Source organism: Cryptotermes secundus, unplaced genomic scaffold, assembly GCF_002891405.2.
Source record: "Cryptotermes secundus unplaced genomic scaffold, Csec_1.0 scaffold114, whole genome shotgun sequence".
Lineage (NCBI taxonomy): Eukaryota > Metazoa > Arthropoda > Insecta > Blattodea > Kalotermitidae > Cryptotermes > Cryptotermes secundus.
Window position 1 is genome coordinate 881,628 of NW_019729208.1, and position 20,638 is coordinate 902,265.

The 20,638-nt window shown below is 41.3% G+C and overlaps 1 protein-coding gene across 1 annotated transcript in view; it reads right to left on the reverse strand.

Moving 5' to 3' along the window:
• The window catches only part of LOC111865370 (neprilysin-3), a 46,385-nt gene extending 26,012 nt beyond the window's left edge, over nucleotides 1–20,373 (reverse strand). The window contains exons 1-3 of the mRNA XM_023853338.2: nucleotides 20,284–20,373; nucleotides 19,779–20,199; nucleotides 502–757 (exon numbers count right to left, since the gene is read on the reverse strand). Coding sequence (XP_023709106.1) covers nucleotides 502–757; nucleotides 19,779–20,093 — 571 coding nt within the window. The 5' untranslated portion in view covers nucleotides 20,094–20,199; nucleotides 20,284–20,373. The remainder of the gene's footprint in view (nucleotides 1–501; nucleotides 758–19,778; nucleotides 20,200–20,283) is intronic.
• Nucleotides 20,374–20,638: the final 265 nt, after the last annotated feature.

The window sequence follows — 20,638 nt, forward strand, 5'->3', positions numbered from 1 at the left end:
GCTAGCCGCTCTGTCCGCCGACTAGCTACCACTACTCTTAAACACGTCTCTCCTCTCTATCTGCCTTCCAACTACTGTCCTCCTTCGCTTCCTACAACTGACCCCTCATCTTCTTTACAAGTCCCCCAGTTGGCCACCGAAAAACAAGAAAATAAAAAGGAGATAGCCAAGTGTCGAGCCCGACATCTGCCCAACATTCGTATTTTTCAGGATGTCCATAAACCTCTGTCGGTCTTCAAGTAATCCAAGACCCCTCCTGGCCGGTCTCGCACACGGTCAGTTCATCGGTTTATGATATACTGGGAGTAAACAGGCGGCGTTAGGGACAATAGCGGCACCCTCAGCCTAAGGAGGACAATAACGGAATTACAACCAGACGGTCCGGGGATGGTACCTCGCCGATGGAGCGTCTCTCACGGTATTAAACAATGTATAAGTACTTCATACCCTTAATTATATAATTTTGACGAGGGACGTACGGTTACAAAACACAGGACTTACGCTGTATCTCGCGATCCACGTGTTTTTGGAGGGTGTTGAAGCTTAACTCCGGGTTCTGACCGAAGCCACTGGACATGTTCCCTCGACGCCCATCTGTCCCTGCTGACCATCCGCCGCACGCGAACTTGTAGAAGTCACGGCATGGATCAGCCCTCAAGCTCATAGACGCCAATATGCGAGCGGCCGCCTGGCGACATTGTCCAGCCTCACACACGAACTCGTCCACCGGTTCGTCTCCAGCGCAGGCCTCATCATCCTGTGGAGTGAAGGAGACACGTCTAATATCCACACGCAGTAAGTCATACAAGGGCACCGAACTGCGCCACACCACGACGTGATCTCTAGCAGAACTGGGTACTTTAAACTGACTGCCTAAAGTAGACGTGGCGAGTCGCGTGCAGCGCTTCTGACTCCTTAGTAAAGGTAAAGCTATCCCTGTAACAGGCCGTGAAGACCCAAAGACTGGTGAGACGTCGAGGTCCACACATGGTGAGTTTGTTACCCTTACGCACCGGTCGACTACCCTTTACCTTCAGGAAGATTCCTGGTACTCATTTCCGGTAGAGGCTGAATCAACCCCAGGGCCGTAGTGCGGCTGGAAGGATTAGGTGAATTGAAATAATGCAATGAGCTCATTGGGAATCTAACCCGCGACCTTCAGGCTTGTGGCATAGTGCTTCAACCAACTACGATAAGGCTTGGCAAGATGAAATACCAGTCTTCACCCAATATTTTCTTAAAATCAATTAAATATACAAAAAAACTGGGTGGTAAGCATGAACCGAAACGCCGGCGCCATTCAATCCACATCTGTTTGCGGCTGCTAGGCTACTGAAAGTTATCGAATGTTGCTGTGATGTTCAATAAGTTTGGTCGGAATAGGTTTCCATAATGGTAAAGCTATTTTTTTCGTATTCATTAATTAGGTGCTCAGTTTAAATTTGGGTAGTTAAATTTCGTGGCTGCCATGTGGCAAAAACTTACGTAATTATTTTAAATTAAAATGAAAAGTTATGGAGTCGAGTTCTGAAACGGAGTAAACCACATAACATCACCATATACATTTCAAACTTTATCCACAAAACAAATTCACCGCCTGAGCGTTGTGATGGTTTATTTCCACTTTTGGGCGAAAATGAGGTAATTTACATTTCTCATTCTCTACTTCCGGTTGCACTGTGTCCTTTCAGTTCCATTGCTTTACGTTACTTGCTTGTATGGAATTTCAGAATGTAATTTGTTCTAAGCCATACTTAAGTTGCAGCAAGAATTAAAGGCAAAACCATTTTCTGAAAGTTGGAGTTATTGAACATAGTACACTTTTACACTCAGCTGGTGGCTTGTGTTATATGGAACGGTTGCAGTACACGTCAATTGTGTCTAACCGCTTGCAATTCAAATCTGACAATGCGGAAGTTCAGCGCGTCCCTGTTACAGCACAAATAATGATAATGTTTGTATGCATCGCTTCTGTGGAAACTGAATGATTTGTTAGGGGGATATTTTGCCAAGACAGGGTGAAGCCGAAGTCTCATCCGCCATAATAACATATTCACATAGTTTTGTGTTAGAACATTAGGGCCATCAAAACTCTCTTATTTTCCTATTATTATAAGCAACATCAATATCTATAAATTCCAAAAAAATGTATTTGTAGTGTTGTGTTTATTGTATAGAAATGTTTATTTTTCTGTATATTCTATAATTTCTTCTTTCATCAGCAACTCATTGATTCGTTCATCAATAGATCTACAGCCTTGTGTTGTGTCATGGCTGCTTCTTCACTTTCGTTCCTATACAAAGCTTGTATGGTTCCTTAGACGGGGGATCAGCCCGTCGCAAGACCACTACCTAAACACATAGCAGCAAAAACACAGAATAAACGCACAGAACTTCCATGTCTTGAGTGGGATTCGAACCCACGGTCCAGTGTTCGAGCAGGCGAAACTGCGGTCACCGTGATCGGCTTCCTTCATAAATATGGGGATACAAAATGTCTTCTTAACTGTTAAATAGATTCAAGCGTAATTTAGTGGAAAGAAACCTGAGGTAGTCTAAATATAATCCATATCATTAGAGACTTTCAGTCTCAGTTCAAAAAATTTCACAGATATAGGCAAACACGAGAGCAACATAACACAGATGAACACCAAGCAACAGAAAAAAGAACTGAATGTATTTCTATACAAAATCCTGTAAATACATAAGTACTGCAGAAATAAACATTTGTTCAGTTTATTAGACCCCACAAATATAGATTTCATAATTTAAATAACAAACAGAGACAGTTTACGTTTATTTAACGAAACGATATCATGGAACATATTCAACAAATGTATCAGTTTAAGAGACAGTGAAACTGGAGTCGAGAGAGACACTATGTCGCCTGAAAGAAGGGTTCATTTTACATAATATTATATTTCGGCATCCTGTTGCACTGGGGCAACATTTTGAAGTACAAAGAATACGAAGAACAAACAGCGCTAAACACAAACAACTAAAGTGAACGACACACTAAGAAGGAACACTGAAACGGCAGTTAAAAAAGATAGGATGAAAATATCCTACGAAGCAAATTAACAAAAACAAAAACAACAACAATGTGCCTAAGGGCACTAAGGACGAAGTTGCCTGCTGATGGCCCACGTGTTGTCGAAACATGTAGACACTAGAAAACACGACGTTTCGGAAACTGGATCTGTTTCCGTCCTCAGGTGAAGGGGGGCGACAACTACATTGTCGGTTCCCTTAGAAGGACCTACTTGTCCAATCAGTATGGACCCGGTATATAACCTTCCTAAGAATATTTTCTTTGGCGCTACAGCCCCAATTTGGGTCTTGGCCTACCTCCATTAAACTCTCCGTTTCACTTTGGTTTACTAGATATTAGACATTCGGCAGGACTCCTTGGGCGGGTGAAAAGCTCGTCGCAAGACTTCTAGCTTACACAAACACATAAAAACGCACACTCACACAGAAACACTAAACATTAATTCCTTGAGTGGGATTCGAACTCACGATCCCGGCTTCCAAATGAGCGAAGACACTGCATGACGTAGACTGTTCGGCTACCGTGACCGGCTCCTAGGAAATTAGAAAGCCTAAAAATTCAGTTAGCTAAAACCCTTAATCATATAACTTCCCTGATGAGATGCAAACCTCAGGATATCATCCCCAAAATTTCCTCTGCAAAGGTTTCCTTCAATTGTCGACGCTCAGTCAGACAGTTCTTAGGGAAAAGGTTCAGTGACTGAGGTTAGCTATTTCTAAGGGCCCCAATAGAGCAGGTGTCTTCTCCCCCTTGAGGACAGAAACAGATCCAGTTTCCGAAAAGTTGTGTTCTTCAGTTTTTAGAATACCGGACGATTGACAAAGTACGAAAAAACCAGTGTTTATGATTTGTTAATTCTACCTGTATTCTGATGTATTTTAATTTTGTACATAAGTTTTTTCTTTGATTACTGTACAAAGAATAATAATTGGGTCATTTGCAGGAGATGTACCCTTGAGTTGTGGATGAAATGTCAGTAATTTGGACGCCCCTACGTATCTAGTGTAATGTCTGCGAGACAGTCATTTCATCTCGACTGGAGTTCTTGGCCTCAATTGCTTAGTCTCTCGAGACCGGTTACAACTGGTTTTATTCCATTTATTGTATTCTGTATGCAGTCGAAGGGAATTCGAGTCTAGCCATCGGAAGATCGAAGCAAATGCATCAGTTTTTATGCCATTTGTTGGAGTGAGGTGAAACTAGCACATCGACCGATGAATTCAATATATTTAATGGATTTTGGCGAGATTTTCTGGCAAACTAGAAGACTGACGTGCATACTATTGCCCGTACATCTTACATTTTATTATGTCGCTTTGTACCACAGCCCAAAGTATGACTATTGTGTCACTACTTTTCCAAGAATTTAATTTAAATACTGCATTTAAATAATCTTTTATATCACATTCTTTCAATATAATACTTAAATTTGTATCCTTCTACGGATTTATATTTAATATATTCAGAATTCATTTCGTTTACTCAGATATGGAGAAGGCCTCAGATATAGTGGGCTGAAGCAGTCGCGAAGAGTCTAGAAGGGGTTGTCCTTCAGGTTGGGGCTTGGGCGTGGGGCTAAAATTCCGCGTAAAAAATAAGCTCCTTATGAAACGTCACAAGGGGTCTAGAAAATGTATGGATTCTTTGTATCTTATTCGGGATAGGGACCAGTGGAGGGCTCTTGTGAACACGGTAATGAACCTTCGGGTTCCATAAAATGCTGGGAAATTCTTGAGTAGCTGCACAACTAGCGGCTTCTGCAGAAGAGCTCAGTTCCATGAAGTTCGTTATTAATTCGGATATCTGAAGAGAAATGTTTAACTACCAAACGTTTCATATTTTTATATTTCATTATATATATATATTATTTAGACTTACAACCGGTGTCACTTTAAATGCACTAATAAGATTAATGAACATTTCGTAATCGTCAAAGAAAGCCAATGTATTAAATCTTATTTAATCCTACGAAAGCCAAGCGTCGAAAATTTCGACTGTAAAAATATTTCTATATTCGACAATATGTTACATCCGTTGGCATCTTTTCTTAGTTACATAGACAAGAAAGACATGGAGTAACAGCCTATATCCCTGAAACCGAAGTTTCTATATTTGTGGGTTACTTTTAGAAAGCCACCAGGAGGTAAAGCTGGTCACAGTAGCCGCGCAGTTTAAGGCATGAACTGTCTTCCCTCGCTCGGACGCTGAGATCGTGGGTTCGAATCTCATGGATGTTTGGTGTGCGTATGCGTTTATTCTGTGTTTAGGTAGAGGTCTTGCGACAGGCTGATCCCCCATACAAGGGGTCCTACCGTCTATGAAAAACGATTACGGAATTGAATAAGAGACCAGGGTCCTGAATAGGCTGGAAGAGCCATGGAAAGATATCAGGAGATAAAACACAGTCGAGTAACAATATGATTAATGAATTATAGACTGGAGAGGATGGATTAGGAAGGAAATGGTAATGGAATAATCGAAGTACTGTCTCAAAATATACACGGAGAGACTTAGGAAAATCGCCAGAGTCCTCTGTAGATAATGTCCCCGCTGGGATTCAAGCTAAGTACCTCCGAAATAAAAGTCTGGAGCTTTATCCCTAGACCATCCTGTTCAGTGAGACTCGTTAAACATATGGGTCAGTTCTTCTATAAAATTGCCTACTGAAAATGTGACGTACCCTGAAATATATTTTAGACATCCAACACAATGTATGATTCCAGGTTCTCACAACAGTGATTATGAAGGGTTCTAGCTTCTGGGATATAACGAGGTGCAGTACGTTAAAAGTCAACAGACGTTTCGGAGAAGATGTCGCCTCTGTCTTCAGGATTGAATAATAAGCCAAATAAATGATGCTTGCGACATGCTTTCACACTGCTTACCTGCTTACATTATTCTTTGACTGTGAAGATGGAGGCCATATGTTCCTCCGAAACGCCGGTTAAATTTCAGCTGACTATACTGGGTTATATTCCAGAAGATGCAACTCTTCAAGCAATAAAAATGACGTTACATTATTTAAAATATTAGATATTTTACTAGTTACATATTTTCATAGCCGTTACGATCGTATGAAGCTTTGGTTCAAAAGTAATTTCTGCATGAAAATTGGTGGTAAGCAATGTGACGAGTCATGACGTCAGAGGTGCCAAAGAGCTTTTATTGATGTTGGCTGGTGCTTGTCCCATTAACACAATGCTGTTACGAAAGCTCTTTTATCCTGTTGCCCTAGAGAGCTTTTTCCCCTTCTAGAAGTCGTAGCAAACCCCATGTGTCAAAGAAGATAAGTGCAAGTTTCCGCGGCGATAAGAGATGGAGCTCCTGTCTGTTCCCATTTTCCTTTCGGACGAAACACTTCGTTTTTTTCTCAATGTCGATCTCTCTAAAATATCTTTCGAGTGTACGAGTAAGTCATGCCTTAAATTAGGCAACCTTACTGAAAAAGATTTCCGTGTGTTCAACGAGGTCTTCAGTTTGGTGATTTTGGTTCCAATCCCTAATTTGAAAATACAATATAAATATAATATTATGACAAAACATCTTAAGATACTGTGGCACGTAGACCAGTTTCAAGGCAACGATGGCGAAATATGCAACTATACAACAACCGTTACTTAGTAATGGCTTCTCAAACAAGCATGTCTTCACGGCAACACGAGAATACAGCGTAGAAAACACCGCTTATGTTGAGATGTTATAAGCGGGGCCGCTAAGGCCGAGGATAGTTCGGGAACCCATAGGAAGAGACGTCCGTCTGTGGGAGCCGTTACCAAACAACGGCAGTGAAGACGTGACTTTGGACACTAGTGTGTGTATATGTGTGTGTCAGTGTATGTATATGTAACAGTGAACTGTAAAGTGTAATCACTAAAACTGTGACACTATTTTTGACTTAGAGCAGCGACTATGAACAGTGCCATCTTCTGAGATGTGATGGCTCGTAGTTTAGTAGAAACGTAGGTGAATTTCTACAGGACTGTACGGTGTCACATCTCAGAGAACAACGTTTACCGTGTTATAGATACTGTCAAGTATTTATGGGTGTGTGACTATAGACAGGATATAAATTGGATATTGGGTTTATTGACCACTTTAACACACAACTCGTAAGTGCAAGTAGTTACAGCGCTATCGCTAATCAAAACACTCTACAGTTCACTGCTACACACACACTAGTGTCCTCAATCTTCACTAGTTTTATCCTGGCAACGGCTTTTAACGGTGGAGAGCTTTCAGTGTCATGCCATTCCCGGCTAACTCTCGAAAATCACCCGACTTTCAAACGGCCTGGAACCCTCGCTATATAGACTCGGAGCGGACCTAACAGAAAATACCTTTTCTTCACAATCCCTCCATTGTTGTTTGCGTATTCGTTTCAACGGGAACGTGTTTACCAAACCGTTGCCTATTCAGGCTTTTAGGCGTCATGTCACAATATTATTTACCAAATCCATAAAACTACGTAAAATTAACTCACGTCAGTAAAGGAGGGAAAAGAATAAATGATATATTAAGCTGACCTATACACAGGAAATTTTATATTTTGTCAATTACGTTAAAGAGATAAATTGTTTCTGAAGTTGGTTATATTTGCGTCATCAGGTAAAAAAAGAATTCAACATATTCTGCTGTGAGCGTTAGATGTACGATTAGCTAATCCCCGAGATAAATTGGAGAGGACATTGGGGGAGCGGTCTTACCTAATTTGAAATATTATCCTGAAATTTATCTGGGAATAAGAAAGACAAAGAAATGCTTCATAAAAGATAGCTGATATCCCAGCCGATATTCGAACCTGGACTGCCAGAATAAGGAAGTCAGAAACATTACTGCCCGAGCCACCCTCTCGGCCATTTTGGAAACTGCTGAAACGTAGATCGAGTCACAACATTACCGCCAGGTCAGTTACAGCACATGCCATCAGACTGAGTGAGGGGATAGCCATGTTTCACGTCACCATTTTCATCACACTTCGTTAACTAATTTTTCACCCAATAAACAATTTAGAAATATCTGATAATTTTACAGTTTATGCACATGGTGTACGTTGCATGTTCAAAACCTAGGAAATGCTCCTGACGTTGGAGGGTCTCTTTAGATTGTATAGAACGTACATATTGCAGGGGTTGATGGGCTGCTTGTTGGGCAATGCGACAGAGGGACAGACATTAGCACTCTCATGGGGAATGCCATGTGTTATGGTGTCTGATTGACATTTCCTGCCGATTGGGAGGTATAACTGCGAAGGGGCACTAGGCAGGCAGTGATGCACAGAGCCCAAAGTTTCCTTTACGTTCGGTTACTTTGAACATGGAGAAGTTTCAAGAAAATATGAACAAGTTGAATGGGATAAAGGAATAAATAAATGCTGGAAGGAGAGGAAATGAAAAAAGAGGAAAATGATGATGAAATAAATTGTACTAGACGATGAAGAAGGAAAAGAAATAGATGTATGATGAAGGGGAAGAAGAAGATAAAAGGATACTTGATGAGAAGGGGAGAGAGAATGGAGAAGTAAAAGAAAATGAGACAAAAGGAAAGGACGATAAAATTTAATGAGGTTATTTAAGGAAGGCCATGGGCTCGACTCAGCCTCTAACAGAAATGAGTACCAGAAATCTTCCTGTTGGCATAAGGCGGCCGGCGCGTAAGGCTGACATCACCGCCATCTGTGAACCGATTTTCTACAAAATGTTGAAGCCTCGACGTCTCACAACCCTATGGAACTCCACGGCCTGTTCCAGAGGTACCTTTATCTTTATCTTTATCAGTATGTAGAACACATAACGAAGTTGATAGGTGGGTGAATAATTGGAATGGGTTCGGAACGAAGCGGTGGTGGCCTAATAGAGATAATATCTCAAAATTTTCTTGTACAGCTGAGGAAAGTCCCGAAACATCTCAGTCAGTGTAGTTGTGATCCAAACCGAGTACATATCGGCAGCAGTGAAGTGTGTAGAGGGTTGCCGCTAGACCAGGTTCTGCTGTGGTAGAGGTGAAGAAATGAGAGAAAATAGATGAAAGTAAAAGAGGAAGGAAATTCGAAAGGTGGAGAAGGAGAAAAATAAGAGATAGAGAAAGTATGAAAATAAAACTGTCGCTCCTTGTGTATCTATTCCTGTAACTAATTAATTAACAGCGAGGCAACCAAATAACTATCTCTACCGAGCAGAGTTCTTCATTACAAGCCATCAGTCTCTTAAACAGTCAAAAAATTCTAAGAATGTTACGAAATCCGGAGGTTCATTAACGTGTCCAAAAGAGCCCGTCACTGGCCCCTATTCTGAACCAGATTAATCCAGTACACACCCTCCCATACTATTCCTTTGAGATATATTCAAATATTAGGTCTCATATAGGTCTAGATCTTCTTTGTGGTCTCATGTCTTCAGGTTTTCCTACAAAAACTTTATAATGTGTCATGTTTACTCCAGACAGAATTGTGAAGCCTACATAGCAGCCGTTGCTAGGGAACGGCTCTGCAAACAACTGCCATGGCTAGGTAATGGTTCAATAACGATCAAGTGGTCACCCCAACAGACACGAACGTAACATTTACTGTGCCGACGAAGCCCTACAACGAATTGTAAAATGTGTAAACACGCCCTATTTTAGAGTGTTCATTAAATCCGGGCATGAATCCAAAACCCGTCTATAATCACGTGACAACATGCACATCTCTTCACTGCGACGCATGATACATGCCCTGTCAATTTCATCCTCCCTGAAATTCATCTATACATTTTTCATAAGAGCTAGACCCCACAGAAATTAGACTTTATGTTGAGTTGGGTTTGAAAGTGTTAGGGGCTAATCCTAATTGCCTTGACGTCAGCCATTCTCAGGTACTATATCAGCTTGCTATCAGAGCAGGTAGCGTGGGTTAACTTGTCGTCAACCTTGGGCTGGCGCCTCTCTCTCTCTCTCTCATCACGACCTTCCGTTATTTTAAACAAAGACCTAATAATAGAAGACATTAAAGTTGTTACTATTATGTAACTTGTCTCTAAACAACTCGCCTATTTAGGAGAACACGCAAAAATGGTTTCAGTGATTAACACTATCAGAAATAGTACTTGAATTTCTCACAGCAGTGGCTATCTTTTGAGGTATGATGTAATGTATTCTGGAAGACATTTACAGAGGTTTCTGATAAAGGTATGCCTCAATCGCTTTTTTGCTACTTGTTTCTTTGGATTACACTTCGACCACAAAAAATGTAGCTCTAAGAGAAATCCAACCGTGGCGCCCGCTTGGAGGCATAAGCAGAAACCAGTCTCACAGCCTAGATTCGAAATACGTACCTCCAAAACATAAACTTAGACCGTTACCGTTACACCAACCTACTCCATGGCATTCCTCTTAAATAGGTAATAAGCATATAACATAAAATTGCACGTTAATTGTTATTTTTGTCCCTCTAAATGGATTCAGTGGACATTGTGTGAATTACTGTAGATCTCCGTGTTTCATTTGATAAAAATAATGAAACCACAAACCGTACGATGTGGTAATTAGCAACGGTAGTGAGGTGGGAGCGCGGTTCTGTGTGAACACATTCAAATTAATTATCAGCTTTTCTGCTAGAGAGCGCAGACAAACGTTGCTTAATGCGGAAGCTTGGAATTCACTAGGTGACGTCATCATTTTAAATAGTGCATCTTTATAGCTGTGTTCAGGGGAGTATAATATTAAAACAGATACTTGAAATGGCGTGGATTCGATTCATCTGGATCAGGATAAGGACAAGGGGAGGGCTACTGTAAATATGATAATAAATCTTATGGTTTAATTTTGAAATTCCCACAGCGGTGCTTATTAACAGAAAAATCTTCTTGGATGTAAAGGAATGTAGTCACTGCTTTGCCTTTATATTTTAGTCTACAATATTTACTTAAAAGAACTTCAGGGAGAACTAATCACCTACTGTCCTTTAATATGACACGGATCGCATACAGAAAGAAAAATGTGACGTGGGGCACACAGACACGCACACACACAGATGGCCCGTTGCCTAGCAACGGTAACGGGGCCACACAGACAGCAAGGCGATCTCATAACGTTCATAATCCTTACAAATTATAGGGGATACACTGACAGGTGGACCCAGACGGAGACACAGACAGGCAGCAAGGTGGTATCATAGGCCTCCTTTTACTTTTTCAAAATAAGAAAATTAAGCTAAAAGTAAAAGAAGGCTCATGACATCACCTTATTGACTGTGTGTTCCCCCCTTAAGGTTACTAGGCAACAGCTCTGTAAATACTTTCCTGCAGAAACGAATACATACGCAACAATAGAAAAATTCTTGAACTCAGCGCCCTCTGTGCCGTCCGAGTTGTATCAAACTCAGTATGTAGGGAAAGAAAAGTAAGCGAATCGTTCTTCCCAGAACTTCTTATTCCTTATATTGTTCTACATATCAGACATTAAATTAAGCTTATATAACATGGATTGATAAGACAATAAACTAAATTTTTCCTCTTGTTAATTAAAGACCACGACATGAGACACATAAGGACGTGGAGTTATAGCTCCACGTTTTCTAAGCCCGTGCATTAGATGAAGGTGACTGGTCAGCTTCATACCCCGGCCACTTTAGCTCTGGAGAAAATGAGGATAGGAGGCGGTTGAGAAGAAAAATGTTTTACCACTTCCGGGAAATGTACCTCGGTCATACAGTCCTTAGGTTAGACTCTTCACCGACTCCTCTGTCCCAGATCCCACCATAAAAAGTGAATAATAAATTGTCAAGTTTATGGAGAGAAGTGGCCACGGATATACCCGTCACATGTCTCGGGGAACTAGGAAAAACACAAAAATTCTCATTCATAACAACAAATTTACGGGATGATAATCGAACTCAGGTTATCTTGAATACGAGACAGAAGTCCTAACCACTTTAATCCAATGTTTGAGACCTATTTTGTCAATATTTTAAAATAATTTAATCGATTATCTAGAGCAGACATATTCGTGTACAAAAAGCATCGCGTGTCTTGTTAATATAAATTATTTCTATATCGGGTTTGAAGTTCTCATAGCGGTACTATGAACAGTTTTCTCTTATATAATGTTATCCTGTGGTTTCTAATCTGATGCACTCTAGTAGACTGTACGGCGTCTGTCGCAGAAAATATCAATTTAAAATTATTCCTAGATCCGAGAATTTTAAAATAATTCTGTGTCCAAAATAATTACTTTTGTATCCTTATTCAGTGTGAGCAATCTGTGATCTGTTTTCTTATGGTTTCATTTTATTCGAGAAATATGTGAATCTCTCGTTCATAAATCAGAGACTGTGGAGTGTACGTGAGATTTATTTGCAGTTAAGCAAGTGTTTGTTCAACCTCACTTTATGCCACAGTTAATCTTCATTCCATTTGTAAAAACACGAATGAAGGAACGTTCCTCTTGTGAATAAAAGCCCGTCTGTAAATTGATTTTCGTGACATCTTCAGTTAATGCCATTGGTAGTTTTATTGTTGGTCTTTCTTTAGCTCAAGGTTCATATAAGAAGTTACTTCGTGAAGGGGAGAGACCGTTTAAACAAGAAAGAAAATTACTTACTGCTTTACATTCACTGAAAGAGGAAATGTGATCTAAATAAATTTGGGTTAATTTGTATTCTTGTATCTTGTTGATTTACAAAATACTAAACTCTTTGTGGGCCGGTCACGGTAGCCGAGCGGTCTAAGGCATGTACTGTCTTCGTTCGCTTGGAAACCGGGACCGTAGGTTCGAATCTCACTCAGGGCATGGATGTTTAGTTTGTGTGTGTGCGTTTTTCTGTGTTTGTGTACAGGTAGAGGCCTTGCGACGAGCTGATCACCCGCCCAAGGAGTCTTACCGAATGTGTAGGATCTAGAAAAACCGAAGTGAACGGAGAAGTTATGAAGGTAGACCTAGGCCCACTGGGGCTGTAGTGCCAAGAAAAAAAAGAACTCTTTGTGGTTTGTTTCACGACCCTCTTGAGCACATCACATCACATCACATCACATAGCGTCAAAAGATGGGGTGAGTGGCACATAATGAATTGAAAGTATCTGAATGAAACAGCACGTGCCTATCTCTGTATTTCGTTGGGGAAACTCAGCGTCTCCGCCGAGGATCTAATTTAGCTGACTCAAAAAATAAACCGACCGATCACAGTGGTCGTGCGGTCTAACGCACGAACTGTCTTCACCCTTTCAGACACTGGGTAGTGGGTTAAAATCATACTCATAGTATGGATGTCTGTGTGCGTTTATTCTGTTTGTGTATAGTTAGCGGTCTTGCGACGGGCTGATCCCCCGTCTAAGGAGTCCTACTGAATATCTACAATTAAGAAACTGATGTGATATGAAGCGTTTCACGGATGCCCTGTGATCCAATTGGGAGCAAGAGGAATAGGAAGATGGATGGATAGATGGAGAAATAGAGAGATGCATAGATAGATAGATAGATAGATAAATAGATAGGAACATCAATCCCAAGCATTATCACTGAAGCAAATTGCTCGGTTCCATCTTACTGAAAGACGTATTTGAATTTATATGTACTACGTGACCTCGATATCTAATCCCTTGACAGAACTGATATCGTTTTTATGTATTATGTATATACGTATATATGTATATATTATATATATATATATTATGTATATTATGGCGTGGACAGCTGTTGCTATGCAATAGGCGAATAAACTACTGTGTTATGCAATTCGCTTCTAGCCAGCGGCGAGGTAAACACTCCTATAAAATAATAGATTTACTGTTTGAAACGGTGTTTTCTATTGAGTCAGGGAAAAGGGATTATAAGAAAAACAATTGGAGTGACCCATAATAGAGCATAATCTGCTGTACTGAGCCTTGATTGACAGAGGCCTTGTATATATTTTACATAGAAATAGGAATTAAGATTAAATTTGTAAATATATGTAAATACTGACAATGGACTTACTAACGCAGACTATGACTGACAAATAACAGACTCGACCTCTCGTCAGAGAGGACGCCCCAAATGGACATGACAGTAACTTTCATACAAGGAAAAAAAAAAAATTCTGGTCATGAACCCCAGCTGGGGCTCGACACCAAGACAGACAGTCTGCCTGACCGTCAGTCGCAATGTGAGTTTGACTTTGACACAATCCTTTGAGAATCGGCAGTCGACTTCCAGAGTTGCCAATTCAGTGGAGATCTGTTAGGGAGGACGTGAAGAAGAGAGTTGGTTGCAAGAGTGCAGCTGTGAAAGGAAGACATTATGTGTGATATCTGGTGTGTGCAATTCGGTGAGACTGTTATAGTTCTTGTGTTAAATCCGTTTCCAGGAAACGGTTAGTGGAGACTGTAATAGACTGAGGACACTAGTCTCTGTGTCAGTGATCTGTAAATTGCAATTACGAGTGGTGTGTTAATGTGGTCAATCAATCTAAGATCCAATCCAAAATTCCGTCTATACTCATCCATAAATCATGAAAATATATATATACAGGATGTCCCAGGAGGAATGGACCAAACTTCGGGAGGGTGTTCCTTATGTTAAAGTATGCCGATATAACCCAAAACACCTATGTCCAAAGTTGAACGGTTACGGAGATAATGGCCCAAGAAAAGTGTGGTCTTCTAGCGGGTCCACGGATTATACCTATCAGCTGAGAGGCCTTATCTCTGTTTGTCCTTGAGTGCCGTGATTCACCCTAGCCGTGCTTCTGTAGTTGGCTTTATCAGAACGCGCAGTCAGCACGTTACGCCAGCGCATGCCATTCATGTCTCATGTATAGTGCTTGGAAACCCTAAGGACAATTATGACATGGCGAGCGAGTATTTTGTACTTCAATTTTATGGCTTCATGTCACTCACAATTTAGTTTTATGTTACGTACATTATTAGCATTACAGAATCCACATATTCCTGCCAGTTTTAATATGTATTTTATAATCAACAAGTGTGCAACGCCGGTCAAAGTTTGACACTTCTCTGGCCATTATCTCCGTAACCGTTCAACTTTGGACATAGGTGTTTTGGGTTATATCGCTATACTTTAACATAAGGAACACCCTCCCGAAGTTTGGTCCATTCCTCCTGGGACATCCTGTATATTGTGACATGTCGGCTGTGTGACTCGACACGAATAAATTGCGTGGGCCCTCGGATCGGAACGGTTTCTTTTATTGGACGCTCACTTTTACACTAGCGAGTACAATTATTATCACACATAAAATCTTCTATCACGCGTTCAGTTCTTCTTCCTCCCGCTGCTGCTTTGACTGACTGACTGATTTCTGTTCGGCCAAATACCCGAATATTGGCTCCTTAGTGAAAGTCAAAGTGACATTGCGACTGACGGTCAGTCAGTCAGTCAGTAAGTCTTGGTATCGAGCCCCATCTGGAGCTCATGGCCAGATATTTATTATTGTTTGACAGTTACAGTTTTCTTTTTGTGGGGCCCCCTCTCTGACGAGAGGACGGGTCTGTCTTTTAGCATATGCTGCAGGCTCTTTCCAGCGCAGTCTGTCTCGGGTCCATGTCCCTTGGACTCGCAACCATATTTTATTGTCTGAGATTTGACACTTCCCTTACTGGCTCCTTAGTTATTCCAGTTTCTCTTATAAACCCTCAATTGGACAGGCCGAAAACACAGCTTGCTTCACTGTTGCGTGACGCCGTGTTTACAGAGGCGTTGCTTGATAACGTTGCCGAGAGTTGTTTATGGTTGCGTAGCAACCAACACGGTTCTGCTTGGATCGGTTCGACTCAGCACGGCACGGAGAAACACCGCTTTCCTTACTGTTGCGTAACCTCGTTCCACTGTTGTGTAACATGGCAACCGACCCTTTATCAAGAGTCTGTCTTCGTGGTAACTCGTTCCACATCCCGTTGCCCAACAACGGTTTGACATGTCACAATATATATGTAAGGTTCCTATCCGATGGATACAATGGGCCCTTTCTCTGGGGTTAAAGCGACTGAGGTGTGGAGCTGACTATATATCTCCATCTAATGCCGAGGTCAAGAATGGTGGAACTATACCTTCACTCCCCATACGTCTCCATGGCGTGGTTCTTAATTAATTAAGCATGGATACACAAACACGCTACAATATTTTACCTTACCTATCTACGTAAGGTAAAGGCAACGATGTCCTTGTGCTTAACTAATTAAGAACGCCATGAAGACGTATGGAAGAATGGATGTACAGATCCACGGTTCCATGATTTCGGTATTAGTTGGAGGTGAATGGCCAGCTTCACGGCCAGGCCGCTTTACTCCCAGGAAAACAGCACCCGGTATCCATTATGTAGGAAGCTGTATGGGCCCCAGAGTCGGTCTGGACAGCGTGAAGAACAGAAAATTCTTGACTCTATTCTGACTCGAACTCCGACGCCTCTGCAGTCCAGCCCGTAGACAGTCGCTGTACCGACTGCTCCTCCCTGTGTATGTGTGCGCATACTATAGCACTCACTGGAATTCATGTTGAAATATATTTTACTCTTGACCAGAACGAAAGTATTCACATGAAAATTTCTTCTGTGGTCATAGTAATACTCGTAATTTATTAAAAGTATACACACTTGTGTGATGTGACGCCGTGTAGTCCTGTATTGTCTCTATATAGAGTATTAGAAGAGCGAACCACATAAACAAATATCAGAAGGCAAGGGGAAAAAGATCGTTCTGCTTGCAAAAATTCCTCTTTTACACTGAAGATGGAGGTTGAATTTCCTTCCGAAAACATTGTCAGTTTCTACTACATTACATTATATCACATCACAGAAGATTCTAAAAGTTCCTTGATGAAAGACCAATTGAATTTGCTTCAATTCTATTAAAATATTCATAATCATCTCTGCATGCGGACAGAATGGATGCACATAAATGTCACCTGAAAGTAGGGCAGACATTCTGAATGTTTAACCTCTTCATGCCCTACATATGCACGCTAATCAGTGTTTATGCTGGCGGCCAGAAGGGGGAAGTTAGTGAAACATTCCAGTCGAAAGAAGGGTGATTCTAAATTATTCCGTGGCCTATAATTTTCAAACTGAGAGGAAAGAATAAAATTGCTTAGGAATATGAAAGTATAGATCAAAAAGTTTTATTAATTAGAGAATCAACACTGCAGAAGGCTAAGCAGCTTCATCATGAGTGCCTTTCAAATCATGTACGGTTTGAAAATTATAGGCCGCTGAAATCAAGACAATAATAAAGAGTCACCCTATACTTCAGAAGCTCTTAACATAACAAAGTTGTTCTCTAGTTTTCAGAGGACATTCTTTACATGCAGAAGGCGTAAAGCTATTGCAATACAAAAACCTACTAAACATGTATGGGGCAGAAATTTTCATGGTAGTGAAAATAAAGATGATGTTCTCTCCTGAATTATGGCTCAATTTTATACATTGTGGCACATAGACCAGTTACTATAGACCAGGCATGTCCAACGTCTTGATCGCGATCGACCGGTCGATCGCGGGATGATTTTTGGTCGATCTCATAGGCCTATAAGGAAATTATACGTGAAAAGCATGTAAATTCACTTGTAATGTAATATGATTATATTCAGATTTTGAAGGGAAAATACGTGTTGAAGTAGTTTCTACTTTCAATGTATGTTTCTTTTAGAACAAACATCACGTGTCGTGTTATTTTTACCAATATTTTTACTTAAAGCGAGGTACGATAATAGGAGGGGGTGGTAGATCACTGGTAGTTTTGACACTAAAAGTCGATCAAAATCTGTTTGAAGTTGGACATGCCTGCTATAGAAGGATCGCGAAACAAACGAGACAACGGCCGTTGCTAAGCAGCGGCCCACGCGCAACAATGGAAATATTCCTGGTGACTGTGTTTTATGTGTCGTAAAATAACTCTGACTCTAACTCAGTTCAGTTAGTGCAGTGCAGTGCAGTTCGGTACAGGAAAGTGAAGAATTTGTTGGTGAGTTAGTGAGCAGTCAGAGAAATGCAGTTCAGTCGTTGTGAGCTGTTGCTGCGAGAAGCTGGTACCTGAGGCATGGGTTAATTCGGGAACCCAGAGTAAGGAGAATGCCGTTACCAGACAACGGCCGATGAAGACAGAGCGGACTGAAAACTTAGTGTGTGCTGTAGTGAATTATATTGCGTAAATTAACGATATCGCTATATTTACATGTTGTGTAAGTGTTCAATAAATTTAGTTACCTATCTAAACTCCGTCTCTAATCAATAATGTGACAACATTAATTTATTTGTAGCTTCTTTAATAGGGTTACTATTTACTCAGTCTGTATACCAGCAAATGACTGGATGATAATAAATAAGAAGTCGTGTAGAAGGAAACATTAATTCACTTATATGGATTACTATCCCAGCATTTGACTGAGGAGACTAAAATGAAAAACACTGAAACCTAAGGCATTATCCCGGTTGAAAGTCGAACCGAGTACCTTATGAAGACACATTAGAAGCGTTACTCTTTGAACAAATTTTCTCTGTTTGCGACAACGTACATTTTGATAGGTATTTCTAAATATATAGGAGGGGTATCTGCTGATTTTGTCTTCAGAGTAACGGATGGTAATATATGACACCGTTAATTTACTACACGGTTATCGACGTTTTGGAGTAACCTGCTGTCTACAACGCTACCCTGAAAATTAGAGCAGGAGGATCCGCTGACAAGTTATTATCTGCCAGACTATACAGTGGCACAATCTTAATCTTGATCTCCGGTGAAACCTCAAATATCAGGAAACATAGATGACAACACTATGGGCCCGCAACAGTCCCCCAGAAATTACCCTCAGCCGTTTCATGCGCAGAGTGTCCCAGGCAGAAAGGTCGTTGTTCTTGGAGGGCCATTTTAAGCAAAAAGTGTATATGTACGTATACGTATACGTATATATGTACATGAGTCCTATTCCGAACGGTTTCTGAGGTGGAGCTATTTCACTATACAGTTCCAAAGTTGTTGATAAGAAAGAGATGTTACCTGCTACTTCTAATACCGGTATTTATCGTTCAAGTGACAAAGTTGGTACAGTTTACCTAGTATAATAATTTTTCGAAAACTCCACCGTCAACATCAATGCACTTTGAAATTCATGTAAGGGCATAGCGTGTTGCTCGTCTATATAGTGTGCAGTGCACTATACAGTGAAATAGCTCTATGTCTCAAACCGTTAGGAATAGGACAACATTTTCTCTTAGGATGACCGATACTTTGACCTCCCAGCATACCGACATTTCCTCCTGGGGCACTCTGTGTAGGAGAGATGTTGTGAGACTTAAGGGTCTCACGGAAGCAACTATGAACATTACTACTTCCAGACAGCGCCAAACGTGTAATGACTGATGAATTGGAATTGATTTGGAAGAAAGCGACTGTGTCATTATAGAAGTACTCTTCCAGAATATTACCTGTAGGGACTGAGGAAAACCAGAAGAGTCAATCGGGATAGCCGGTGTCTCGACCAAGACTCAAACCAGTCACAACGAAATAAAGTCCAGAGATTTACTGCTACTCCCAACCTGCTCGTTACATCGTGTAGTCTGGTGTTGTGTGCCGACCATTCGGAGGAATGCATTGCCTCCATCTTCAAGGTAAAAATCAAGTACTTTGCTTGCTACATATTTGGTTTATTTTCGACACTGAAGATGGAGACATTGTGTTCATCTGAAAGCTCAGTATACCTCTACCAGAATACACGGCATCACAAAACACACAGTAGTATTCTTCAAGAGAGATATGAATCAGCCCACCTGGTAATGACAGTCCCGCATTCGATCCCCTTCACGTGATGGGACGCTGCTGATAAGGAACAGTACCGGTGATGCTACCAGTAAAGATGTGACGATAAGCGTCGCGACGGTGAGAGACGCTTTGTGTACACTGTTGTTCCTCCTGAGCCAATAACAAGGCACACAGCAAAGCCAGCTTCCGTGTTCTGGGTACACCTGGGCTTGTGTACGCTGATGGTGGTGATCCGATTCGGTGTCGGCGCTCGTGGTGGGCGCAGTGCGGGAGGAACTGGCGGTTCCAGCCGCCGCCGTGGCGGCCCCGCGGCTGTCCTCCATGGCTCTGTCTCTCCGAATAGTATTGCTTCACCCACATTGATCCATCGTGATGTGCCATTATTGGACATGCGCAGTGATTCCCACTGCTAAACTTCACAGATGAAATCTATGGGTAAGGAGACGCGTGATTTACTGAAATAATTTAGTCTGTAGAATTGTTTAAGGTTAAGTTTCTACGTATGATTATCACCTGCACAAAATGGCGATGACTGATCAGATCCACGGGTTAGCTGCCATGCTAACAGGGAATGAACTCACTGCCTCAGCTATTAGGCTGTTGCGGCCCAGTGCAGAAAACACAAATCTTTGTTTCTAAGAAGAACTGATGGTCGATCAACCAGTCTATGGCCGGTCATGATATTGTCTGACTATCAAACCTCTTGTTTGTAAACACACACACGCCGATTAGCTTAGTCCGGAGGTAAAACCGGGCTGGTATTCGTGAGGTGATCGGTTAGAATTTCGGCCAGGACGTCGGCTACAATAACGGAGATTTATCTGATTTTCTGAGTCCGCCCCTTCAGCCTAATAGCAGGACGATGCCT